Genomic DNA, 27,876 nt, shown 5'->3' with positions numbered 1-27,876 from the left:
GACGGTTGCTAAAATCATTTTCCTCATACAAACAGAATTCTTCATCACTTTTCTGTTTCTGAGTAAATAGTACATACCAGCACTATTTCAAAATAACAAACTCTTGATTGAATAATAAAAACTACAGTTAAACACTAAAAAACTCTAAGCCATCTCCGTGGAGATGTTGCCTGTACAACGGCAAAGAGAATGACTGGGGTAGGCGGAGCCTAGGAGGGATCATGTGACCAGCTTTGCTGGGCTCTTTGCCATTTCCTGTTGGGGAAGAGAATATCCCACAAGTAAGGATGACGCCGTGGACCGGACACACCTATGTTGGAGAAAGTTGTTTAAAATGACATGCTTTTTCTAAATCATGAAAAAAAAAAATTGGGTTTCATGTCCCTTTAATATGACAACCTGTGGTGGGTAATAGGACCATGATGTACAACATCTAACTTTTATATTTTTTTGCCACTCTGCATAAATATTCCCCCAAAAAATAATAAACTAAATAATCACAGTGAAACATTAAAAATAAATTGAAGACAGTCTCTTTAAAAAAAATATATTTTTTTTTCATTATTTTGCTACCCAGAAAAGGATTCACACCCTGAATATTTGTTGAAGAAATCAACAAAAGACTATTGTAAATCACATGTAGCCCAGCTACTGCCAAATATTATTGCACATTACATAATTCCTCAGGTTGCTTGAAAAAAGCAGCCGTTACAGGCTATTATTATACCAGCAGCGGAGTACATGATACAGCACGAAATCACATTCCATGATAGCAACACACTAAACATCTCTATGGAAGAACATGCACGGAAGTGTTGTGATGAGATATGAAGTAGTCTTTCTAGTGCAAATGCTGACCTTTTTAGCGGCACTGGCAAAAGTATTTAAAAAACAAACAAAACAACAACAAAAAAACATGGAGGACATATAATGGAATCATCTCCACAGTTAAATAAAGGTATTAACCATAAGAGGTATTAACCTACAAGTGTTTGGCTGCCATTTTTGAAGATAAAAGTAGTGCTCAACTAAAAGTCTGTTTTGTTGTGTACGTAAAGCAAAGCTTAAACAAAAGAGGAGATTCTTCTTAAATGCATCTGGTCCAACAAAATGTGTTTGGTTGCGGAATAAATATCATTTTATGGTATCAGGCTATTTTGTGTGTTTTTTATCTTGTTGTTTAATAAGGCGTTCAATCTCTGTCCCAAGTGTTTGCAGATTTTCCTACAGAGAGAAAAAAAAATGCTGATTAAGATGCAAACATTTCCTTGCAAAATATATTTAAAAAAAAATAATAAAAAAACACCCATAAATTATGCTTACCTGATCATTTTATTTCCATTGTGGGGAGGAGAGTCCATGGCTTCAGTCATTACTTGTGGGAATTAAGAACCTGGCCACCAGGAGGAGACAGACACCCCAGCCAAAAGGCTTAAATACCTCCCCCACTCCCCTTATCCCCCAGTCATTCTGCCGAGGGAACAAAGAACAGTAGGAGAAATATCAGGGTATAAATGGTGCCAGAAGAAAATACTAAATTTAGGTTCGCCCATCGGAGACCGTGGATTCTCCTCCCCACAATGGAAATAAAATTATCAGGTAAGCATAATTTATGTTTTCCATCTAAAGGGGAGGAGAGTCCACGGCTTCATTCATTACTTGTGGGAACATATACCCAAGCTTTTAGAGGACACTGAATGAAACCGGGACGGTAAAAGGCGGACCCTTAATCTGAGGGCACCACAGCCTGTAGAACCTTTCTCCCAAAAACAGCTTCCGCAGAAGCAAAAACGTAAAATTTGTAAAACTTAGTGAAGGTATGCAACAAGGGCCATGTAGCCGCCTTGCAAATCTGCTCCATAGAAGCCTCATTTTTGAAGGCCCAGGATGAAGCTTCCGCTCTAGTGGAATGAGCTGTAATCCTCTGAGGAGACTTATGTCCCGCTGTCTCATAGGCCAAGCGGATCAAGCTCCTCAGCCAAAAAGACAAAGAAATAGCAGAAGCCCTCTGACCCCTGCGCTTCCCTGAATATACAAAAAAAATAAAAAGATTTAGATTGTCTGAAATCCTTTGTGGCCTGAATATAGAATTTCAAAGCACGAACTACATCCAGATTATGAAGTAACCTCTCCTTAGGAGAAGAAGGGTTAGGACATAAAGAAGAAACAACTATCTCCTGATTGATGTTACGGTTAGACACTACCTTGGGGAGAAACCCCAAGCCTGTGTGAAGAACAGCCTTATCCGCATGAAACACCAGATAAGGGGGCTCATATTGCAAGGCCGCCAGCTCAGAGACTCTGCGTGCCGATGCAATGGCCAACAGAAAGAGAACCTTCCAAGAGAGATCCTTTATGTCAAGAGAACGCATAGGCTCAAACGGAAGCCTCTGTAAGACCCTAAGAACCAAGTTTAAGCTCCAAGGTGGAGCAGCCTGCCCAAAAACAGGCCTGATTCGAGACAGAGCCTGAACAAAAGATTGGATGTCAGGGAGATCCGCAAGTCTCCTATGCAACAAAACAGATAAAACCTAAATTTGTCCTTTTACGGAACTAGCGGTGAGACCCTTCTCCAAACCCTCTTGGAGAAAGCACAAAATCCTGGATACCCTCACCTTGTGCCAAGGGTACCTATGACTCTCACACCAGGATAAGCAAGTCCTCCACACCTTATGATAGATGCGTTGAGTGACCTGCTTTCTTGCCTAGAGTGTCAATCACATTCTCAGAAAAAAACCTTTTTGCCAAGATCTCCGCAAACACTTCAGGGTGAAGAGACCATTCCCCCCGGATGAAAAGTCTGCCTGCTGAGAAAATCCGCTTCCCAGTTGTCCACACCCAGGATGTGGATCGCAGAGAGCTAACAGTTGTGGGCCTCCGCCCACTCCAGGATCCGAGACACCTAATTCATTGCCAGGTAGCTCCTCGTGTCCCGCCGGGTGGTTGATGTAAGCCACAGAGGTAATATTGTCCGTCTGGAACCTGATAAAGCTGAAGTCCCCCAGGTGAGGCCACACCCTCAGAGCATTGTAGATCGCTCAAAGCTCCAGAATATTTATTGGAAGAAGAGATTCGAAGTGAGACCACATCCCCTGTGTCATCCTGGCACCCCAAACAGCTCCCCATCCTGCCAGACTCGCCTCCGTGGTCACAATTTCCCAGGACGGTCTCACCCATGGACAGGTGATCCGGGCGGATCCACCAGAAGAGGGAAATCCGAGTCCGCGCATCCATGTTCATCATCTGTGACAGATCGGAATGATCGCTGTTCCACTGTCTCAACATGCACAATTGAAGAGGTCTGAGATGAAACCTGGTGAATGGAATGATGTCCATGCTGGAGACCATGAGCCCAATCATTTCCATGCACTGAGCTACAGATGGTCTCGCTGTAGACTGAAGGGCAAGACAGGTAGACGCCACCTTTGTGCGACGCTTGTCCGTGAAAAAGATATTCATGGACACGGAGTCTATGATCGTGCCCAAGAACTCCACCCTGGTACTGGGAACCAGAGAACTCTTCTCGACCATCCAACCGTGAGATTGAAGTAACTGCAGCAGGACCCTGATGTGGGTCTCTGCCAGATAGAATGACGGCACCTGAACCAGGATGTTGTCCAAGTAGGGCGCCACCGCGATGCTCTGGGATCTGGCTACTGCTAGAAGGGCCCCCAGGACCTTTGTAAAGACTCTCTGGGCCGTCGCCAGACCGAATGGGAGAGCCACAAACTGGAAATGCTGATCCAGAAAAGCAAATCTGAGGAACCTGTAATGGTCCCTGTGAATCGGAACATGAAGGTAGGCATCCTTCAAGTCTATAAAGGTTATTAGCTGCCCCTCTTGAACTAGGGGCAGAATGGATCTGATCGTTTCCATTTTGAATGATGGAAAGTACAGGAACTTGTTTAAACATTTGAGGTCCAGAATTGGGCGGAAAGTGCCCTCCTTCTTTGGGACCACAAACAAATTTGAGTAATAACCTAGACCCCTTTCTGCATGGGGTACTGGTACGATAACCCCTATAGCGGAGAGATCCCGCACACATCCCAGAAAGGCCTCTCTTTTTTCCAGCCTTAAAGACAGGTTTGACAGAAGGAATCTGCCCCTGGGCGGAGAGGACTTGAACCCTATCCTGTAACCCTGGGCGACTACCTCCAGAACCCAGGGGTCCTTGACATCCTGCAACCAGTCGTCTAAGAATAGACACAATCTGCCCCCCATTTAGTCCGCAGACCAGTTGGGGGCCACCCCTTCATGCAGACTCGGCGGGCTTCTTGTTCTGCTCAGACTTGTTCCAGGCTTGGGCAGGCTTCCAGGCATCCTTTGGTTGGTCCGTTTTCGCTGAGGGCTGTTGGCGTTGCGCCTTATCCCCACGAAAGGGACGAAAATTAGAACCCTTAGGTTTCGCCGTCTTATCCTGGGGAAGGAAGGCACCCTTGCCTCCTGTAACCGTGGATATGATATGAGTCCAGACCTGGACCGAACAGGATCTTGCCCTTAAAAAGCAAAGACAGCAGCCTCGTCTTAGAGGTCATGTCCCCCGACCACGATTTTAGCCACAGAGCCCTGCGTGCTAGAACCAAAAAACCTGACACCTTGCATTCAGGCAGATAATTTGCAAATTGGCGTCACGAATGAAGGAATTGGCCACCTTTAGGGTCTTAATCTTCTCCTGCACCTCCTCAAAAGAGGGTTCGTCCTCAATCATATCAAATAAGGCGTCGCACCAATATGACGCAGCCCCAGCAACTGCTGCTGCTGTGTGTTGATACATCTTTCGTAACATGTTTTCCAAATTTTTATCCATAGGCTCCTCGAACGAAGAACTATCCTCTAAAGGAATCGTCGTGGGCTTAGCGAGCTTGGAGATGGCCCATCCACTTTGGGAATGGTCCCCCACAACTCCAGCTGGGCCTCCGGGACAGGGAAAAGCTTTTTAAAATGATAAGAGGGGGAAAAGGAAGAACCTAACCGCTCCCACTCATTCTTTATAATGTTCGCCATCTTGACAGGCACCAGGAAAGTCTGGGAAACCACCCTGTCCTTTTTGACCTTATCTAATTTAGGAATGGAAGGCTCTTCAGGAAGCTTCATTTACGGAACCTCCAAAGTAGCCAGTACTTGTTTTAGTAAGAAACGCAAGTTCTCCATCTTAAACCTAAAACCGGGCCCCTCCTCTAGATGACACAGACTCCGAAAGGGCCCCTTCCGATGCGTCGGAATGGGCCTCGTCATCATACTACCCCTCTGGGGCGTCCGACAGACAAATTCTGTTATGAAAAGCTCTACGCTTGCTTTTAGCAGAACGCAGCAAGGCATGGATCACCTTAGCGACTGCCATTTCAAGCTGATCCGCAAAATCAGACGGCCAAACAATCTCCCCCGAAGGAGTAACAGTCGGACCCTGGTGCGCTGCATGTGGTATAGGGGACGCCATTAGGGAACGCACCTCACGGGACGGTGACCCCTCAGAGGTGGATGGCTCAGTAGTGCTAGACATTCTCATATGTTTGGAAGTCGTAGCCTCCTCAAGGCATGTGGAACACAGTTGCTCAGGCTGGTCTACCAAAACCTCATAATAAACACAGGTATAAGACTTAGTCAAAGAGGGAGTACCCTCTAACGCTTCAGAATCCTCCATAGCTTTTAGAAAAAAGATAAGACAGGCACCCTTATAACCACCAATGGCCCGGGGCACTCACCACCTCCTATGACCCGGACTGCAGAAGCCGTTTCGTCTACTCCATCGCAGATCAGACCGGAAGTGAAGAGGCCCCACCCGGTCACAAGGATGACCGCCCCTGCCAAGTAGAAAATGCACCAAAAAAAGATTGCACAAAAACTCCCTGAAGAAAACCTGTCAGTTCCACAAAAAATGCCAGAGCCGCGTCCTTGCACATAACACAGCAATCACACAATAAACATATCATGTACATACCCCCCCATCCAATAATCCCCTTAAAGGAATATTAACCCTTGATTCTATAAAGATAAAGGTGCCACACTGTGGCCCTGTCTTCTGCTTTATCATGATATAAAATATGAAACGATCTTACCAGAATCTACGCCGTGGAACAGGAACACAGCCCTTCAAGTATGACAGGTGATATCTGAGTTCCTGACATGGACTTGAGAGAACACAATCTGCGAAACTCGTCAACACCAATTGCTGTAGGAGCTGTTAATATGAGTCGGGATGGTGTCGCAAAGGGAAGCTCCCTCTGCATCACCGGACTCTAACATTCAACCAGGCCCTCAACCGAGAAGCCTGAAGGGCTACTTAAACTCCTGTCCCATAGCGAAGGGTAGAATCCCTCATAAGAGACCTCCGATTTTCTCTGCCACCTCCTGTGACGAAAGGCAAAGAATGACTGGGGGATGAGGGGAGTGGGGGAGGTATTTAAACCTTTGGCTGGGGTGTCTTTGCCTCCTCCTGGTGGCCAGGTTCTTAATTCCCACAAGTAATGAATAAAGCCGTGGACTCTCCTCCCCTTTAGATGGAAAAATCTATATATCTATATATACAGTATACAGGATGAAGGCATTTTGTGGATAAAAATAGTGAATTAAAGACTATATTTTGCTACAGAAAAAAAGGAAAATTCTATGTAGCATTAAATTCATTAGTTAAATGGCCACTATATGATAAATGAAAAAGAAATGGATAAAGAGTGGTACATTTCCTGGATATTTTGGGATATTAAAGGACTATTATATTAAAAAAAATTGCCTGCTTTAATTTGTTAAGAGCATGTAATTTTAAGACTAGCAAACCAGCGTTCGATGTGTTTAACCCCCACAAAAGGGTTAAACACAAAGCAGACTATCACAGGGTTGTGTGACTACCACTGCAGACTGGGTTAGATGCCTCCCTAGTGGTACTTCTATTGTGTGTTTAAAACCCACAAAAGGGGCAATTCATTAAAACAAAAAGGATTTTTCTAAACCAGATTTTTTTAATTTAAAAAATAAATAAATAACTACGAGCATTACTATAATGTCCCAGTTGCTCTGGTTAAGGATTTTTATTTTAAAATCTTTAAAGAAAAAACAAGTATTTGCAGCTCACCTTGAGAGTTATATTTTTTAATAATGTATCTTCTAGCACAGCTTGTAATTTTCTATTAATTTCCAAGGACAGATCCAAAGTTAGCCCAGTGTCAGCTGGATGAGATGTGTATAAAGAAGCCATGATCCCGCCACGTTTGCTCAAATGCGCTTTGTTAACGTCCGACGCCTCTGAAGAGAGAGTCCCAGATTCTTCACGCAAAACATAACTCTGTATAATTCTGCAAGAACAATATTGGCAATTACCAGTCCACTGGACAAATGTAGAGCAAGGGACAGAGTTAGGAATTTTACATTATCATACACAGCTAGTGGTATAAATCCATGATTCATGAGCACCATAGCACATATACCATTCATAGACTAGTATGTTACCTTTTTTTAACAGCTTACTAGAAAAATTATATATATATATCCCCAAATTGAGAATTGCAGCACTCTCACAAACCTTTGAAACTATTCATACCAGGGTGCATCAGGAATAATATAAATAAATGAAAAGAATGCACTCTCTTGATTTATAAATTCACCAAACTTTACTGCGTGACGTTTCGAGGTTTTCACCTCTTCCTCAGACAAAAAACAGTGAACAATGAAACAATATAAAGACATACACAAGCCACCTCCCCACAGTGCTCCAACAATAACATGTTAACCTATTAGCATATCAATCAACTCACTAGTCAACATTAACCGTATGCTAACAAAGTAATGTGCTAATCAAATTTCATTATAAAAGCTAAAATTACCACCTAGTCATATTTAAATGTGTACAACTACAAAACTTTACTAGTAATGTGTGTAAGTGCATGTGACTAAATGTATACCTGCATGGCCATAGCATAAGCTCATACTCTGCTTAATGTGAACAAAAGCCAGGGAAAAGGATTGAAAAAGGGACTTACTAATTCATACGTGTATTAACCAATACATTATTTAAGACCCAGTGTGTGGTAGAACGCAACTTTGAATATCTATATGAACAAATACCAAATACAAGGTTTCTTTAGAGACCGTATGTTGTTCATGTTAGTATATATATATATATATATATATATTTCCAGTGATGTAGGCATTATGTCTGTGCATGAAATTGATGGTAGACTATTGCACATTTAAAACAAAACGTATGCTTGCCTGATAAATTATTTTCTTTCCTGGCATGGAGAGTCCACAAATCCATTCTAATTACTAGTGGGAATTCAACTCCTGGCCACCAGGAGGGGGCAAAGAACACCCCAGCAAAGCTTTAAGTATCCCTCCTGCTTCCCACAATCCCCCAGTCATTCAGCAAAAGGAATATGGAAACAGAAGAAGACACAAAGGGTATAGAGGTGCCTGAAGTTTAAATAAAATGACAAAAAAATAAATAAAAAGTTGTCTAAAATTTAGATAAGGGCGGGTCGGGGACTCTCCATGCCAGGAAAGAAAATCATTTTATCAGGTAAGCATACATTTTGTTTTCTTTCCAATGGCATGGAGAGTCCACAAATCCATTCCAATTACTAGTGGGAACCAATACCCAAGCTAGAGAATACAGAATGGAAAGGGAGGGAGAACAAGACAGGCGGACCTAAACTGAAGGCACCACCGCTTGAAGAAATTTCTTCCCAAAGGAAGCTTCAGCAGAACATCGAATTTGTAAAATGTATGCAATGAGGACCAAGTGACCGTCTTGCAAATTTGCTCCACAGAAGCCTCGTTTTTAAAAGCCCAGGAAGAAGAAACAGCCCAAGTTGAATGAGCCGTAATCCTCTCAGGAGGTTGTTGTCCAGCTGTCTCATAGGCCAAACGAATGACACTCCTCAACTAAAAGGAAAGAGTTTGCCAGAAAACACAACAAAAAGGGCAGAAGATTGCCGAAAATCCTTTGTAGCCTGCAGATAGAATTTTAGAGCACGAACTTCATTCAGGTTGTGCAACAGACGTTCTTTCTGAGAAGAAGGATTAGGACAGAACGAAGGAATGACAATCTCCTGATTGATATTGCGGTCCGAAACCACCTTAGGAAGAAATCCCAATTTGGTAAGGACCGCCTTATCCGCATGGAAAATAAGATAAGACACAGGCCTGATTCTGACCAGGGCCTGAACAAAGGATTGAACATCAGGTAAGTCAGCCAAACGCTTATGTAACAGAACAGAGAGGGCAGAAATCTGTCCCCTCAGGGAACTGACCGACAAACCCTTCTCCAGACCATCCTTAAGAAAGGACAGAATACGGGGAACTCTCACTGAGATTCGCACCAGTAAAGATAAGTGTGCAAAACCTTATGGTATATCTTGTGAGTTACTGGCTTACGAGCCTGGATCAAGGTTTCAATAACCTTTTCAGAAAAACCTTGTCTGGACAGGACTAGACATTCAATCTTCACGCAGTCAGCTTCACAGAATCTAGATTTGGACTCTGAAGTAGAAGGTCCTTCCTGAGCGGTAATTTCCACGGGGGAAAGGACAACATCTTCACCAGGTCCGCAAACCAAATTCTGCAAGGCCAAGCTTGAGCAATTAGAATCACCGAAGCCTGCTCCTGTTTAATACGGGCTATCACCCGAGGAATGAGGGCAAAAGGTGGAAAAAGGTAAATCAGACCAAAATCCCACGGAACCGCTAGAGCGTCTACCAGAACAGCTTGCTGATATCTTGATCTGGGAAGCTTGGTGTTTAGACGAGAAGCCATTAAGTCTAACTCCGGAACCCCCCGCCTGAGGGTTATCATTGAGAATACCTCTGGATGAAGAGCCCACTCCCCTGGGTCAAATGTCTGCCTGCTCAGATAATCCGCCTCCCAGTTGTCCACACCTGGGATGTGAATGGCAGAAATGTGACAGTTGTGAGACTCCGCCCATCAAAAGATGCAAGTTACTTCCTTCATCGCTAAGGAACTCCTTGTTCCTCCCTGATGGTTGATATAAGCCACCAAAGTGATGCTGTCCGATTGAAATCTGATAAACCGGGCCAAACTCAATTGAGGTCAAGTTATCAGAGCATTGAAGATTGCTCTAAACTCTAAGATATTTATTGGAAGGGCATATTCCCTGAGCTCTTAAGGAACCCAAACAGCTCCCCAGTCGGAAAGGATAGCATCACAATCTCCCAGGATGGTCTCAAGAAGCATGTGCCTTGGGACAGATGATCCTGAGAGAGCCACCAGGACAAAGTCTCTCATCAGGTTGTCTGGGACTATCCTCAGAGAGGTCCGAGTGGTCTCCGTTCCATTGTCTGAGCATGCATAACTGTAAAGGTCTCAGACGGAATCGAGCAAAAGGAATAAAATGTCCATGAAAGCCACCAATAGATCAATTATTTCCATACACTGTGCCACCAAGCGGCAGACAGATGACTGAAAAGACAGGCACAAAGAAGTTTGAATCTTCATTTTGCTAAATGAAAACACAGTGCCAGAAACAAGATATCGTCCAGGTATAGTGCCACTGCAATTCCTTGAGATCTGGCTACTGCCAAAAGAGACCCTAGAACATTTGTAAAGATCTGTGGTGCCATGGCTAGGCCGAAAGGCAGTTTGACACAATCTTCGCATAGCTCCATTATGTACAAAGGCAAATAATGACTGGGGTATTGTGGGAAGTAGGAGGGATACTTGAAAGTTTGCTGGGGTGTTCTTTGCCTCCTCCTGGTGAACAGGAGTTGAATTCCCACTAGTAATTAGAATGGATTTGTGGACTCTCCATGCCATTGGAAAGAAAACATAATTTATGCTTACCTGATAAATTTATTTCTCTTGTAGTGTATTCAGTCCACGGGTCATCCATTACTTATGGGATATATTCCCTTCCCAACAGGAAGTTGCAAGAGGATCACCCAAAGCAGAGCTGCTATATAGCTCCTCCCCTCACATGTCATATCCAGTCATTCGACCGAAACAAGACAAGAAAGGAGAAACCCATAAGGTGCAGTGGTGACTGGAGTTTTAATTAAAATTTAGATCTGCCTTAAAAAAGACAGGGCGGGCCGTGGACTGAATACACTACAAGAGAAATAAATTTATCAGGTAAGCATAAATTATGTTTTCTCTTGTTAAGTGTATTCAGTCCACGGGTCATCCATTACTTATGGGATACCAATACCAAAGCTAAAGTACACGGATGATGGGAGGGACAAGGCAGGAACTTAAACGGAAGGAACCACTGCCTGTAGAACCTTTCTCCCAAAAACAGCCTCCGAAGAAGCAAAAGTGTCAAATTTGTAAAATTTTGAAAAGGTGTGAAGCAAAGACCAAGTCGCAGCCTTGCAAATCTGTTCAACAGAGGCCTCATTCTTAAAGGCCCAGGTGGAAGCCACAGCTCTAGTGGAATGAGCTGTAATTCTTTCAGGGGGCTGCTGTCCAGCAGTCTCATAGGCTAAACGTATTATGCTACGAAGCCAAAAGGAGAGAGAGGTTGCCGAAGCTTTTTGACCTCTCCTCTGTCCAGAGTAAACGACAAACAGGGAAGAAGTTTGACGAAAATCTTTAGTTGCCTGTAAATAGAACTTCAGGGCACGGACTACGTCCAGATTATGCAAAAGTCGTTCCTTCTTTGAAGAAGGATTAGGACATAATGATGGAACAACAATCTCCTGATTGATATTCCTGTTAGAAACTACCTTAGGTAAAAACCCAGGTTTAGTACGCAGAACTACCTTGTCTGAATGGAAAATCAGATAAGGAGAATCACAATGTAAGGCAGATAACTCAGAGACTCTTCGAGCCGAGGAAATAGCCATCAAAAACAGAACTTTCCAAGATAAAAGCTTAATATCAATGGAATGAAGGGGTTCAAACGGAACACCTTGAAGAACTTTAAGAACCAAGTTTAAGCTCCATGGCGGAGCAACAGTCTTAAACACAGGCTTAATCCTAGCCAAAGCCTGACAAAAAGCCTGGACGTCTGGAACTTCTGCCAGACGTTTGTGTAAAAGAATAGACAGAGCAGAAATCTGTCCCTTTAACGAACTAGCAGATAAGCCCTTTTCTAAACCCTCTTGTAGAAAGGACAATATCCTAGGAATCCTAACCTTACTCCATGAGTAACTCTTGGATTTGCACCAATATAAATATTTACGCCATATCTTATGGTAAATTTTTCTGGTAACAGGCTTCCGTGCCTGTATTAAGGTATCAATAACTGACTCCGAGAAGCCACGCTTTGATAGGATCAAGCGTTCAATCTCCATGCAGTCAGCCTCAGAGAAATTAGATTTGGATGTTTGAAAGGACCTTGTATTAGAAGGTCCTGCCTCAGAGGCAGGGACCATGGTGGACAGGACATCATGTCCACTAGGTCTGCATACCAGGTCCTGCGTGGCCATGCAGGCGCTATCAGAATCACTGATGCTCTCTCCTGTTTGATCTTGGCAATCAGTCGAGGCAGCAGCGGAAACGGTGGAAACACATAAGCCATGTTGAAAACCCAAGGGGCTGCTAGAGCATCTATCAGCGCCGCTCCCGGGTCCCTGGACCCGGATCCGTAACGAGGAAGCTTGGCGTTCTGGCGAGACGCCATGAGATCCAGTTCCGGTTTGCCCCAACGATGAACCAGCTGAACGAACACCTCCGGATGAAGTTCCCACTCCCCCGGATGAAAAGTCTGGCGACTTAGAAAGTCCGCCTCCCAGTTCTCCACGCCTGGGATGTAAATCGCTGACAGGTGGCAAGAGTGAGACTTTGCCCAGCAAATTATCCTTGAGACTTCTAACATTGCTAGGGAACTCCTGGTTCCCCCTTGATGGTTGATGTAAGCCACAGTCGTGATGTTGTCCGACTGAAATCTGATGAACCTCAGTGTTGCTAACTGAGGCCAAGCTAATGGGAGGAGTTTCTCCTCCTGAGTCCACGATCCCTGAGCCTTCAGGGAGTTCCAGACTGCGCCCCAACCTAGAAGGCTGGCATCTGTTGTTACAATCGTCCAATCTGGCCTGCGAAAGGTCATACCCTTGGACAGATGGACCCGAGAAAGCCACCAGAGAAGAGAATCTCTGGTCTCTTGATCCAGATTTAGTAGAGGGGACAAATCTGAGTAATCCCCATTCCACTGACTTAGCATGCATAATTGCAGCGGTCTGAGATGCAGGCGTGCAAATGGCACTATGTCCATTGCCGCTACCATTAAGCCGATTACTTCCATGCACTGAGCCACTGACGGGCGTGGAATGGACTGAAGGACACGGCAAGCATTTAGAAGTTTTGATAACCTGTCCTCTGTCAGGTAAATTTTCATCTCTACAGAATCTATAAGAGTCCCTAGGAAGGAGACTCTTGTGAGTGGTAATAGAGAACTCTTTTCCACGTTCACCTTCCACCCATGCGACCTCAGAAATGCCAGAACTATCTCTGTATGAGACTTGGCAATTTGAAAACTTGACGCTTGTATCAGAATGTCGTCTAGATACGGAGCCACCGCTATGCCTCGCGGTCTTAGAACCGCCAGAAGTGAGCCCAGAACCTTTGTAAAAATCCTCGGGGCCGTAGCTAATCCGAAGGGAAGAGCTACAAACTGGTAATGCCTGTCTAGAAAGGCAAATCTTAGGTACCGATAATGATCTTTGTGAATCGGTATGTGAAGGTAGGCATCCTTTAAGTCCACTGTGGTCATGTACTGACCCTCTTGAATCATGGGTAGGATGGTTCAAATAGTTTCCATTTTGAATGATGGAACTCTTAGGAATTTGTTTAAGATCTTTAAGTCCAAGATTGGTCGGAAGGTTCCCTCTTTCTTGGGAACTACAAACAGATTTGAGTAAAATCCTTGCCCTTGTTCCGTCCGCGGAACTGGGTGGATCACCCCCATTACTAGGAGGTCTTGTACACAGCGTAGAAATGCCTCTTTCTTTATTTGGTTTGCTGATAATCTTGAAAGATGAAATCTCCCTTGTGGAGGAGAAGCTTTGAAGTCCAGAAGATATCCCTGAGATATGATCTCCAACGCCCAGGGATCCTGGACATCTCTTGCCCACGCCTGGGCGAAGAGAGAAAGTCTGCCCCCTACTAGATCCGTTTCCGGATAGGGGGCCATCCCTTCATGCTGTCTTAGGGGCAGTAGTAGGTTTTCTGGCCTGCTTGCCCTTGTTCCAGGACTGGTTAGTTTTCCAGGCCTGTCTGTAACGAGCAACAGTTCCTTCCTGTTTTGGAGCGGAGGAAGTTGATGCTGCTCCTGCCTTGAAGTTTCAAAAGGCACGAAAATTAGACTGTTTGGCCTTTGATTTGGCCCTGTCCTGAGGAAGAGTATGACCCTTACCTCCAGTAATGTCAGCGATAATTTCTTTCAAGCCGGGCCCGAATAAGGTTTGCCCCTTGAAAGGAATATTAAGAAATTTAGATTTAGAAGTCACGTCAGCTGACCAGGATTTAAGCCATAGCGCTCTGCGTGCCTGGATGGCGAATCCGGAGTTCTTAGCCGTTAGTTTAGTTAAATGTACAATGGCATCAGAAACAAATGCATTAGCTAGCTTAAGTGCTTTAAGCTTGTCCATAATTTCATCCAATGGAGCTGTGTGAATGGCCTCTTCTAGAGACTCAAACCAGAATGCCACAGCAGCAGTGACAGGCGCAATGTATGCAAGGGGCTGTAAGATAAAACCTTGTTGAACAAACATTTTCTTAAGGTAACCTTCTAATTTTTTATCCATTGGATCTGAAAAAGCACAACTATCCTCCACCGGGATAGTGGTACGCTTAGCTAAAGTAGAAACTGCTCCCTCCACCTTAGGGACCGTCTGCCATAAGTCCCGTGTAGTGGCGTCTATTGGAAACATTTTCCTAAATATAGGAGGTGGGGAAAAAGGCACACCGGGTCTATCCCACTCCTTGCTAATAATTTCTGTAAGCCTTTTAGGTATAGGAAAAACGTCAGTACACACCGGCACCGCATAGTATCTATCCAGCCTACATAATTTCTCTGGAATTGCAACTGTGTTACAGTCATTCAGAGCCGCTAAAACCTCCCCTAGCAATACACGGAGGTTCTCAAGCTTAAATTTAAAATTAGAGATCTCTGAATCTGGTTTCCCTGGATCAGATCCGTCACCCACAGAATGAAGCTCTCCGTCCTCATGTTCTGCAAACTGTGACGCAGTATCGGACATGGCTCTCACAGTACCAGCGCGCTCTGTCCTTATCCCAGAGCAATCGCGCTTGCCTCTTAATTCTGGCAATTTAGATAATACTTCTGTCAGGGTATTATTCATAATAGTAGCCATGTCTTGTAAAGTGATTTGTATGGGCGTCTCTGATGTACTTGGCGCCACAATATCACGCGCCTCCTGAGCGGGAGGCGAAGGTACTGACACGTGAGGAGAGTTAGTCGGCATAACTTCCCCCTCGTTGTCTGGTGATAATTCCTTTACGGATAAAGACTGACCTTTATTATTTAAAGTGAAATCAATACATTTAGTAAACAGATTTCTATGGGGCTCCACACTGGCCTTCAAACATAGTGAACAAACAGATTCATCTGTGTCAGACATGTTTAAACAGACTAGCAATGAGACTAGCAAGCTTGGAAAACACTTTAAAATAAATTTACAAGCAATATAGAAAACGCTACTGCGCCTTTAAGAAGCACAAAAAACTGTCACAGTTGAAATAACAATGAACCAAATCAGTTATAGCAACCAAATTTTGACAGTAAATGTATTAAGTTAGCAGAGCATTGCACCCACTTGCAAATGGATGATTAACCCCTTAATACCCAAAACGGATAATCAATAGAGAAAAAAACGTTTTTTAACACAGTCAAACACACTGTCACAGGTCTGCTGTGACTGATTACCTCCCTTAAAAATGACTTTTGAAGTCCCTTGAGCTCTCTAGAGACGTCCTGGGTCATGCAGGAAGAAGCAGGAAGACTGAGACTGAATTTTTACTGCGCAAAAAAAGCGCTAAAATAGGCCCCTCCCACTCATTATTACAACAGTGGGAGCCTCAGTTAACTGTTTCTATGCAGAAATATAAGTCAGCCATGTGGAAAAATTCATGCCCCAATAAGTTTTATCACCAATGTACCTCACAAAAACGATTAAACATGCCAGCAAACGTTTTAAACATCCTTTTTTAAAGAGTATGTATCTCTATTGATAAGCCTGATACCAGTCCTTCTACTGCATTTTAAGGCTTATTACATTACTTCAGTATTAGTAGCATTTTCTTAGTCAAATTCCATTCCTTAGAAAATTACTTTACTGCATATACATTAATCAGCCTGATACCAGTCGCTTTCACTGCATTTAAGGCTGTACTTACATTACATCGGTATCAGCAGTATTTTCTTAGTCAATTCCATTCCTTAGAAAAATATTTTACTGCACATACCTTATTTGCAGGAGACCCCGCACGCTATTCCCTTTCTGAAGTTACCCCACTCCTCAGAATGTGCAAGAACAGCCAGTGGATCTTAGTTACTTCTGCTAAGATCATAGAAAACGCAGGCAGATTCTTCTTCCAAATACTGCCTGAGAAAAAAACTGCACACTCCGGTGCCATTTAAAAATAAACTTTTGATTGAAGAAATAATTAAGTATAAAACACCACACTCCTCTCACGACCTCCATCTATGTTGAGGGTTGCAAGAGAATGACTGGGTATGACATGTGAGGGGAGGAGCTATATAGCAGCTCTGCTTTGGGTGATCCTCTTGCAACTTCCTGTTGGGAAGGGAATATATCCCATAAGTAATGGATGACCCGTGGACTGAATACACTTAACAAGAGAAATAAGTCCAGTATTTTATTTATACAGTGGTTTGTGACACAGCTTCTGTCACAATAAACATCTTTCAAACACACAATCGGCAGTAAATCTACAGATTGCCCTGTCATGGGAATTATCCGGTACTACAAGACCACATATAAAATACAGTTTTCCAATTTATATCACTTTTTAGGTCCAGATTTAAACTTTAAGAAATGGAAATTACACCCCATGAGATGTATAAATTATTTTTAGATTTAATCTTTGGATACACATGGTTTTCACAAATTGTTTATACCAGGTCTTTCCAACCTTCTCATATAAAGTGACTTCAATTTTTTTTTCTCACTAATGGCACCATAGAAAACATTTTGGAAATCCAAATAACCAAAAAATAATATTCTTTATAAACAAAATTTAAAATGAGCAATTATTTAGAAAGAAAGGTATACCATTTCCATGTGCACACTTTGGGCCTGATGATCAAAATCTCACTGCCATGTAGAAAAATCACACAAATTTGGGATTTTTTTTTAGATCTTTTATGGTAATATAGGAGTCTCTCCTTCACATACAGAACTCTGCATAGTGTGATAAACATTAGTGATGTGCTTTCCGCAGCTAACAAAACTGCTAAACACACATCACTAATAAACATCTCTCAATGTAAAATTTGTGTTTCTAAAATTCTTTGAGGGACTTTGCTGTACTGATGAAACGTCTTAAATCATCTCCCCTTAGAAGAGAGCTTTAGATCATTGGCCCTGACTTAAATACATATACACAGAAATGGCAAGGACAAGCCACTTCTTAGGAACAGGTGCAATTTGTCACAATAAGGAAAGGTGGAAGAGAAGGCAGATCCTTATAAACAGAATCGGAGAACCACTCGGTGGCCAACCAAGTGTTAGATTGTACTCCCATGATGTATAACATTGCTTCTACAGATATGTTCATTCCATGTGCTCTCAGTCATCTGTTAATACTAAATGTAATAATGAAGTACATACCAAAGTCTATAATAATAATTTAAAATGGTAGACTAGAGACCAATATAACATGGAAGATATCTACTTGAGTTTGGCAGGCCAATTCCATTTAGACCTATGTGGTGTGAAATTATAGAAAAGTTCTTTACTGCGTAAAAATTGTACTTTGCAATATTGTACACAGTCTACACAAGCACAAAAGATACGTGTGAGCTCTGAAGTAATCTAATTATAGAACAAGAAGGAAAACATTTATAATATGAAGATGAGTATTTAACCTGCTTTCTTGCTTACAATAGTTTAAAATTGGTAAAACATATTATCCAGTTTAACATGAGAAAGATTAATTTTGAGTTACTACAAGTCTTAAATCCACCGTTATTTACTCCACTATCAGCAATAAAAACATTTTAATATATACAGGCGTACCTCAGAGATATTGCGGGTTTGGTTCCAGACCACCACAATAAAGTGAAAATAGCAATAAAGTGAGTAACACTAATTATATTCTTCCCAGTATATATAAAAAAAGTTATATTTACACTATAATGTAGTGGAGTGTACAAAAGAATTATGCCTAAAAAAAACATAATTTATGCTTACCTGATAAATTCCTTTCTCCTGTAGTGTAGTCAGTCCACGGGTCATCCATTACTTATGGGATTATATCTCCTCCCTAACAGGAAGTGCAAGAGGATCACCCAAGCAGAGCTGCTATATAGCTCCTCCCCTCTACGTCATACCCAGTCATTCGACCGAAACCAAACGAGAAAGGAGAAACTATAGGGTGCAGTGGTGACTGGAGTTTAATTTAAAATTTAGACCTGCCGTAAAAAACAGGGCGGGCCGTGGACTGACTACACTACAGGAGAAAGGAATTTATCAGGTAAGCATAAATTATGTTTTCTCCTGTTCAGTGTAGTCAGTCCACGGGTCATCCATTACTTATGGGATACCAATACCAAAGCTAAAGTACACGGATGACGGGAGGGACAGGCAGGATCTTTACACGGAAGGAACCACTGCCTGTAGAACCTTTCTCCCAAAAACAGCCTCCGAAGAAGCAAAAGTGTCAAATTTGTAAAATTTTGAAAAAGTGTGAAGTGAAGACCAAGTTGCAGCCTTGCAAATCTGTTCAACAGAGGCCTCATTCTTAAAGGCCCAAGTGGAAGCCACAGCTCTAGTAGAATGAGCTGTAATCCTTTCAGGAGGCTGCTGTCCAGCAGTCTCATAGGCTAAACGTATTATGCTACGAAGCCAAAAAGAGAGAGAGGTAGCCGAAGCTTTCTGACCTCTCCTCTGTCCAGAATAAACGACAAAGAGGGAAGAAGTTTGACGAAAATCCTTAGTTGCCTGCAAATAAAATTTCAGGGCACGGACGACGTCCAGATTGTGCAGAAGTCGTTCCTTCTTTGAAGAAGGGTTAGGGCACAATGATGGAACAACAATCTCTTGATTGATATTCTTGTTAGTGACTACCTTAGGTAAGAACCCAGGTTTAGTACGCAGAACTACCTTGTCTGAATGAAAAATCAGATAAGGAGAATCACAATGTAAGGCCGATAACTCAGACACTCTTCGAGCCGAGGAAATAGCCATTAAAAACAGAACTTTCCAAGATAACAGCTTGATATCAATGGAATGAAGGGGTTCAAACGGAACACCTTGCAGAACGTTAAGAACTAAGTTTAAGCTCCATGGCGGAGCAACAGTCTTAAACACAGGCTTAATCCTAGCCAAAGCCTGACAAAAAGCCTGAACGTCTGGAACTTCTGACAGACGTTTGTGTAAAAGGATAGACAGAGCTGAGATCTGTCCCTTTAACGAACTAGCAGATAAGCCCTTTTCTAAACCTTCTTGTAGAAAAGACAATATTCGCACCAATATAAGTATTTACGCCATATTTTATGGTAAATTTTCCTGGTAACAGGTTTCCTAGCCTGTATTAAGGTATCAATCACTGACTCCGAGAATCCCCGCTTTGATAGAATCAAGCGTTCAATCTCCATGCAGTCAGCCTCAGAGAAATTAGATTTGGATGTTTGAAAGGACCCTGAATCAGAAGGTCCTGTCTCAGAGGCAGAGACCATGGTGGACAGGACGACATGTCCACTAGATCTGCATACCAGGTCCTGCGTGGCCACGCAGGCGCTATTAGAATCATCGATGCTCTCTCCTGTTTGATCCTGGCAATCAATCGAGGAAGCATCGGGAAGGGTGGAAACACATAAGCCATGTTGAAAACCCAAGGTGCTGTCAGAGCATCTATCAGTACCACTCCCGGGTCCCTGGACCTGGATCCGTAACAAGGAAGCTTGGCGTTCTGGCGAGACGCCATGAGATCCAGATCTGGTTTGCCCCAATGATGAAGCAGTTGGGCAAACACCTCCGGATGAAGTTCCCACTCCCCCGGATGAAAAGTCTGGCGACTTAGGAAATCCGCCTCCCAGTTCTCCACGCCTGGGATGTGGATCGCTGACAGGTGGCAAGAGTGAGACTCTGCCCAGCGAATTATCTTTGAGACTTCCATCATCGCTAGGGAACTCCTTGTCCCTCACTGATGGTTGATGTAAGCCACAGTCGTGATGTTGTCCGACTGAAACCTGATGAACCTCAGAGTTGCTAACTGAGGCCAAGCCAGAAGAGCATTGAAAACTGCTCTTAATTCCAGAATGTTTATTGGAAGGAGTCTCTCCTCCTGAGTCCATGATCCCTGAGCCTTCAGGGAATTCCAGACAGCACCCCAACCTAGCAGGCTGGCGTCTGTTGTTACAATCGTCCAATCTGGCCTGCTGAAGGGCATCCCCCTGGACAGATGTGGCCGAGAAAGCCACCATAGAAGAGAATCTCTGGTCTCTTGATCCAGATTTAGCATAGGGGACAAATCTGAGTAATCCCCATTCCACTGACTTAGCATGCACAATTGCAGCGGTCTGAGATGCAGGCGTGCAAAAGGTACTATGTCCATTGCCGCTACCATTAAGCCGATTACCTCCATGCATTGAGCCACTGACGGGTGTTGAATGGAATGAAGGACACGGCAAGCATTTAGAAGTTTTGATAACCTGTCCTCTGTCAGGTAAATTTTCATTTTTACAGAATCTATAAGAGTCCCTAAGAAGGGAACTCTTGTGAGTGGCAATAGAGAACTCTTTTCTACGTTCACCTTCCACCCATGTGACCTTAGAAATGCCAGAACTAACTCTGTATGAGACTTGGCAGTTTGGAAACTTGACGCTTGTATCAGAATGTCGTCTAGGTACGGAGCTACCGCTATTCCTCAAAGTCTTAGTACCGCCAGAAGAGAGCCCAGAACCTTTGTAAAGATTCTTGGAGCTGTAGCTAACCCGAAGGGAAGAGCTACAAACTGGTAATGCCTGTTTAGGAAGGCAAACCTTAGATACCAGTAATGATCCTTGTGAATCGGTATGTGAAGGTAGGCATCCATTAAATCCACTGTGGTCATGTACTGACCCTCTTGGATCATAGGTAAGATGGTCCGAATAGTTTCCATTTTGAACGATGGAACTCTTAGGAATTTGTTTAGGATCTTTAAGTCCAAGATTGGTCTGAAGGTTCCCTCTTTTTTGGGAACCACAAACAGATTTGAGTAAAACCCTTGTCCGTGTTCCGACCGCGGAACTGGGTGGATCACTCCCATTAGTAAAAGGTCTTGTACACAGCGTAGAAACGCCTCTTTCTTTATCTGGTTTGCTGACAACCTTGAAAGATGAAATCTCCCTTTTGGAGGAGAAGCTTTGAAGTCCAGAAGATATCCCTGAGATATGATCTCTAACGCCCAGGGATCCTGGACATCTCTTGCCCAAGCCTGGGCGAAGAGAGAAAGTCTGCCCCCCACTAGATCCGTTTCCGGATCGGGGGCCCTCACTTCATGCTGTCTTAGGGGCAGCAGCAGGTTTTCTGGCCTGCTTGCCCTTGTTCCAGGACTGGTTAGGTTTCCAGCCCTGTCTGTAGCGAGCAACAGTTCCTTCCTGTCTTGGAGCGGAGGAAGTTGATGCTGCTCCTGCCTTGAAGTTACGAAAGGTACGAAAATTAGACTGTTTAGCCCTTGGTTTGGCCCTGTCTTGAGGCAGGGCATGGCCCTTACCTCCAGTAATGTCAGCGATAATTTCTTTCAAACCGGGCCCGAATAATGTCTGCCCTTTGAAAGGGATGTTAAGCAATTTAGATTTAGAAGTCACACCGGCTGACCAGGATTTAAGCCACAGCGCTCTACGCGCTTGAATGGCGAATCCGGAGTTCTTAGCCATAAGTTTAGTTAAGTGTACTACGGCATCAGAAATAAATGAATTAGCTAGCTTAAGGACTTTAAGCTTGTCTATAATCTCATCCAATGGAGCTGTGCTAAGGGTCTCTTCCAGAGACTCAAACCAGAATGCCGCCGCAGCCGTGACAGGCGCAATGCATGCAAGGGGTTGTAATATAAAACCTTGCTGAACAAACATTTTCTTAAGGTAACCCTCTAACTTTTTATCCATTGGGTCTGAAAAAGCACAGCTATCCTCCACCGGGATAGTGGTGCGCTTAGCCAGAGTAGAAACTGCTCCCTCCACCTTAGGGACCGTTTGCCATAAGTCCCGTGTGGTGGCGTCTATTGGAAACATTTTTCTAAATATAGGAGGGGGTGAAAAAGACACACCGGGTCTATCCCACTCCTTGTTAACAATTTCTGTAAGCCTTTTAGGTATAGGAAAAACGTCAGTACACGCCGGTACCGCAAAATATTTATCCAGCCTACATATTTTCTCTGGAATTGCAACCGTGTTACAATCATTCAGAGCCGCTAATACCTCCCCTAGTAATACACGGAGGTTCTCAAGCTTAAATTTAAAATTTGAAATGTCTGAGTCCAGTTTACTTGGATCAGATCAGTCACCCACAGAATGAAGCTCTCCGTCCTCATGTTCTGCAAATTGTGACGCAGTATCAGACATGGCTCTATTATTATCAGCGCACTCTGTTCTTACCCCAGAGTGATCGCGTTTACCCCTAAATTCTGGCAATTTAGATAGTACTTCAGTCATAACATTAGCCATGTCTTGCAAAGTGATTTGTATGGGCCGCCCTGATGTACTTGGCGCCACAATATCACGCACCTCCTGAGCGGGAGGCGAAGGTACTGACACGTGAGGAGAGTTAGTCGGCATAACTTCCCCCTCGTTGTCTGGTGAAATTTTCTTTACATGTACAGATTGGCTTTTATTTAAAGTAGCATCAATGCAATTAGTACACAAATTTCTATTGGGCTCCACATTGGCCTTTAAACATAGTGAACAAAGAGATTCATCTGTGTCAGACATGTTTAAACAGACTAGCAATGAGACTAGCAAGCTTGGAAAATACTTTTCAAATAAATTTACAAGCAATATAAAAAATGCTACTGTGCCTTTGAGAAGCACAAAAAACTATCACAGTTGAAATAACAATGAACCAAATTAGTTATAGCAACCAAATTTTCACAGTAAATGTATTAAGTTAGCAAAGGATTGCACCCACCAGCAAATGGATGATTAACCCCTTAATACCCAAAAACGGATAACAATTTAATATTAACGTTTTTATCACAGTCAAAACACACTCTCACAGGTCTGCTGTGAGTGATTACCTCCCTCAAAACTAGTTTTGGAGACCCCTGAGCTCTGTAGAGACGTCCTGGATCATGGAGGAAGAAATAGGAAGACAGTGACTAAATTTTTACTGCGCAATAAAGCGCTAAAATAGGCCCCTCCCACTCATATTACAACAGTGGGGAAGCTCAGTAAACTGATTTTATTCAGAAACAAACGACAGCCATGTGGTAAAAATCATGCCCATAAAGTTTTATCACCAAGTACCTCAGAAAAAAACGATTAACATGCCAGTAAACGTTTTAAAAATGAAATTATGAAATGTTATTAATAAGCCTGCTGCTAGTCGCTTTCACTGCAGTGTAGGCTCAAATATTACTTAAATATAGATAGTATTTTCATAGTGAAATTCCATTCCCCAGAAATATCTCAGAGTATACATACATACATATCAGCCTGATACCAGTCGCTACTACTGCATTTAAGGCTGCACTTACATTACATCGGTATTAGCAGTATTTTCTCAGTCAATTCCATTCCTTAGAAAATAATATACTGCAACATACCTCCTTGCAGGTGAGCCCTGCCTGCTATCCCCTGTTCTGAAGTTACCTCACTCCTCAGAATGGCCGAGAACAGCAAGTGGATCTTAGTTACGACCGCTAAGATCATACACAAACTCAGGTAGATTCTTCTTCTAATGCTGCCTGAGAAGAAACAACACACTCCGGTGCCGTTTAAAATAACAAACTTTTGATTGAAGAAATAAAAACTAAGTTTAACAACCACAGTCCTCTCACACGTCCTATCTATTAGTTAGGTGCAAGAGAATGACTGGGTATGACGTAGAGGGGAGGAGCTATATAGCAGCTCTGCTTGGGTGATCCTCTTGCACTTCCTGTTAGGGAGGAGATATAATCCCATAAGTAATGGATGACCCGTGGACTGACTACACTTAACAGGAGAAAACAATGTACATACCTTAATTTTTTTAAAAAAACTTTATTGCTAAAAATGCTAACCATCACTTGATATGTATTTCTATATAAGTTTTTATTTTAAAACCAAACATTCTAAAACATTTTCATCAGCCCTACAAGTAGGGTGAAAAAACATTTATACTAAAAACAAGTCAATGTATTCATATTTAGAAAAATGGTAAGGTTTGCTACCTTTTCTGGAAAAAAAATTCAGTTATGTTTATTAGCATACATTTGCCTAAATAATTGTACAGCATAAATCAGGAACTAAGGAGGATTTTAAAATGAAATTTGTTTATAATTAGATTAAAATACAATCAGAAGAAGTTTGACTATGATAGCAGCATTATTTCTAGATTTAATCTTTGTTTTTGTTTTTAACTTTGATTTGAACCTTAAAAATACTGTCCATGTTGGTAGAATACTGGCTGGGTGGCAATCCTAATAACAGCACATGGAATAGAAGTGACCCTGTTGGAAAAGGCACAAACTATCCAAAGTCATCAACCGATACCTCTCCTTCCTGTTTTTTTTACAAAGACATATGAGCCAGGAACATAAATGAACATAAGGTTGGGTATTTATTGAGGCCTTCTATATATTTGCACACATGCCCAAACTAAACATGAAAAAGATGAATAGTCTCATGCCTGAGATGTGACAAGGTAGATAAATCACTTTCTTCACATCAGAAGTAGAACCATATCACAACAGCTCCATAAAAGCTCAAGAGCTGACTGGACCCTGCAAGGGCCAGCATGCTGTACTGTATGTCAGCAAAACAGTGGAGCTCCAACTCAATCTAATTTACTCCAAATAGATCAAAACTGAACAATCCAAAACAAAGAGGAAAGGGGCGTGTCTACAGGACAACTGGGAGATTATGCCACAGTGAAATCCATGAAAAGTTTAGAATAATTAGGATGGGGGGGAGAAATTAAAGTCTTTATTTAAAAAAAAAAGCCTTAAAAAAAATACTGATTTTCAAACCTCCAGGTGATGCTACAGCACAAGAGGAGGTCAGAGAAAAAAGGTGCTGTAAAGAGATTATACCTAGGGGTTGAAGGTAAGTCTAGCTCACATAGTCGCCTGAAGATTGATGGAGAACAAGGAAACAGGGATGAACATCCCAACAAACACATCATCATGGATGCAAATAGAACCAGACTTAAGTTAACCATATGCAGGTCCTGTAATGATATCAAAAGCTATTACTGGGCATAAGATTTTTTTTTTTTTTATGTGTAAGGGAATACACACAGACGAGCAGCTAAGATGTATGCTCCTAAGAAAGATGGGTACTTCCATGGCAGAGAAAACTAAAAGGTCATCTTCAATAAAAAGAAAAATTATCAACCGTACGGAATTTAGCTAGTTTACTAGTGAAAACCAGTATAAATGAGTATTAAGAGACTCACATGGAATGCATTTAATATTATGTGATGTACCATAGGATATATTTTAATTTGGTCACTAGGAAGCTATGGATGAAGAGTCAAAGGAAGCGCTAAGCATGTGACCATTAGTTTGCATGTGTTACAATGTATTAGGTAGTGTGCGCTATGCACATACCACCAGATATGTGTTAATATACATGCAATTCCAGAACATTACTTGGTAAAGAAAAGCATAAGCATTTGCAGTCATTGGTGTATAAAAACCAACTAAAGAGGACATAACCGTTGTTCCATTTCGTCCTGAAAACACTGAGCCTTTCCACATGTGGAGAAGATGCTGCACTTACCTCATGGAATCTCCTGTTCCAGACCCAACACATAAGGGAAAGGGTTATGGGATTTCCACTTATACCCCCCCCCCTCCCCACTTGAATGCAGTGAGTCATATATGCAAGATCCTTAATCAAAAGTGGTCATATAGACAGGTAGGCTCAGAATACATGTTAAGAACTCATGTAAGGGCCTTTCCTGAATATACTTATGATAGGGTAGGTGGCCTGCACCGTTGTAAAGACTCAAATGTCATTCTGACAGGAGTTTCTGAAATCCACCTGATTAGTATCACATTTTTTAAATTTATTGAATTATCCTAAAATAAAATGTTCATCTTTTGTAACCATAAAATGTCCTTTCCTTAAAAAAAAAAAAAAACACACAAAACACAAAACACAAGTCACTATTTTGCAAATAGAAGTACAGATCAGATTGGGAATGCTTGTAAATGCTATGTGAAAAATTAAAGGGACATGAAACCCAACATTTTAGGATTCAGATCGATCATACAAATTTAAACAACTTTCCAATTTACTTTAATTATCTAATTTGCTTCATGCTCTTGGCATTTGTTATTGAAGGAGCAGCAATGCATTACTGGGAGTTAGCGGAAAGCCAATCACAAAATGGCATATATGAACAGAGCAGCCAACAATCTGAGCTTATCTAGGTATACTTTTCGACAAACTGATATAAAAAAAAAAAACTAAATTAGATAGAAATAAATTAGGAAGTTATTTAAAATCACATGGTCTATCTGAATCATGAAAGAAAAATAAAATGGGTTTCATGTCCCCTTAACTGGTCAAGCCAGGGGCTTGTTAAATCTAGGAAGTCATGAGCCAGAAGTAAAATTCCAGAAGCCATGGCTTACTAATTTATTTATTTTTTACTGGTTTCTCACAAATGTATAGCTGGTTTCTCAATATTCTTAGTCGATGCTAAATTTGAAATACATTTGTTAACCACTGGCCTTACCTTTTTGAAACAATAGTAATTGCAAAGCTGCTACAACCAATCAAATGAATCAAGTAAAATTTAACTTGATGAGCAAATTAGTAAGGCATTGTTTAAATAACACCCTGGTTTATTCTTCACCAAACTGTAACATACACCGCAGGTTAAACATTTACACATGGCTTTAGAGTTGAAGCAATTTTAGTAAAAGATACAATATACAAGACATTAAAAGCACAAAACTAAAATTAAAAGCAGAAAATGTTAAATTACAGAATAAACACTGATATCATAAAACATACAGAAAGTTAACAGACCATGGCCAAAGGCGACTGGTGGGGACAAAAAATTTTTTTTTTTATAAAAATAAATAACACACAAACAAGATGACCCCAAATTAGATTAGTTTAAAAGATCAGAAATTCCATGCATGATTAGTAAGCAGACAGGATACTTTATAATTGGAAGCAACTTGGTAATAAAGCCGAAATCTCCAGCATGGTCATTGTTAAATCCTTAGGTTAATTGGAAAGTGAAAAGCAGAATTTCTCATATATTAATTAAAACAAAGCAACAAATGGCAGCACTTATTTTGAAAGATGCAAGCAGATGATCTGTGATTTTGAAGTTGGAACTTGAGGTGAGAACAGTCATACATACTTCGTTTTTTTCCTAATTTCCTCCACTAGTTGTTTGATGTGATCTTCCATAAATTCTATTTTTTCGTTTTTCCGTGCATGTGCTTTTTGAAGCCGTATAATTCTCTCAATCAAAACAGCTTTGTCTACTTCCGGAAAGCTGTCCACAACCACAGTTGAACCAGTGTTTTCTGGTGAGCGATCGTCATTGCTGCTTCGCGCGTTAAGAGATCCTGTAGATT

General features: G+C 42.1%; 1 protein-coding gene across 1 annotated transcript in view; it reads right to left on the bottom strand.

Moving 5' to 3' along the window:
- Positions 1-533: 533 nt before the first annotated feature.
- Positions 534-27,876, bottom strand: part of CCDC186 (coiled-coil domain containing 186) — a gene marked incomplete in the record, with an annotated part of 217,930 nt that continues 190,587 nt past the window's right edge. Inside the window, 3 exon segments of the mRNA XM_053692695.1 lie at positions 534-1,224; positions 7,070-7,289; positions 27,657-27,870. Coding sequence (XP_053548670.1) covers positions 1,153-1,224; positions 7,070-7,289; positions 27,657-27,870 — 506 coding nt within the window.

This window comes from Bombina bombina, chromosome 9, assembly GCF_027579735.1.
Source record: "Bombina bombina isolate aBomBom1 chromosome 9, aBomBom1.pri, whole genome shotgun sequence".
Classification (NCBI taxonomy): Eukaryota; Metazoa; Chordata; class Amphibia; order Anura; family Bombinatoridae; genus Bombina; species Bombina bombina.
Note: the sequence above shows the minus strand (reverse complement) of the source record. Positions and strands in the feature narration are given on the sequence as shown.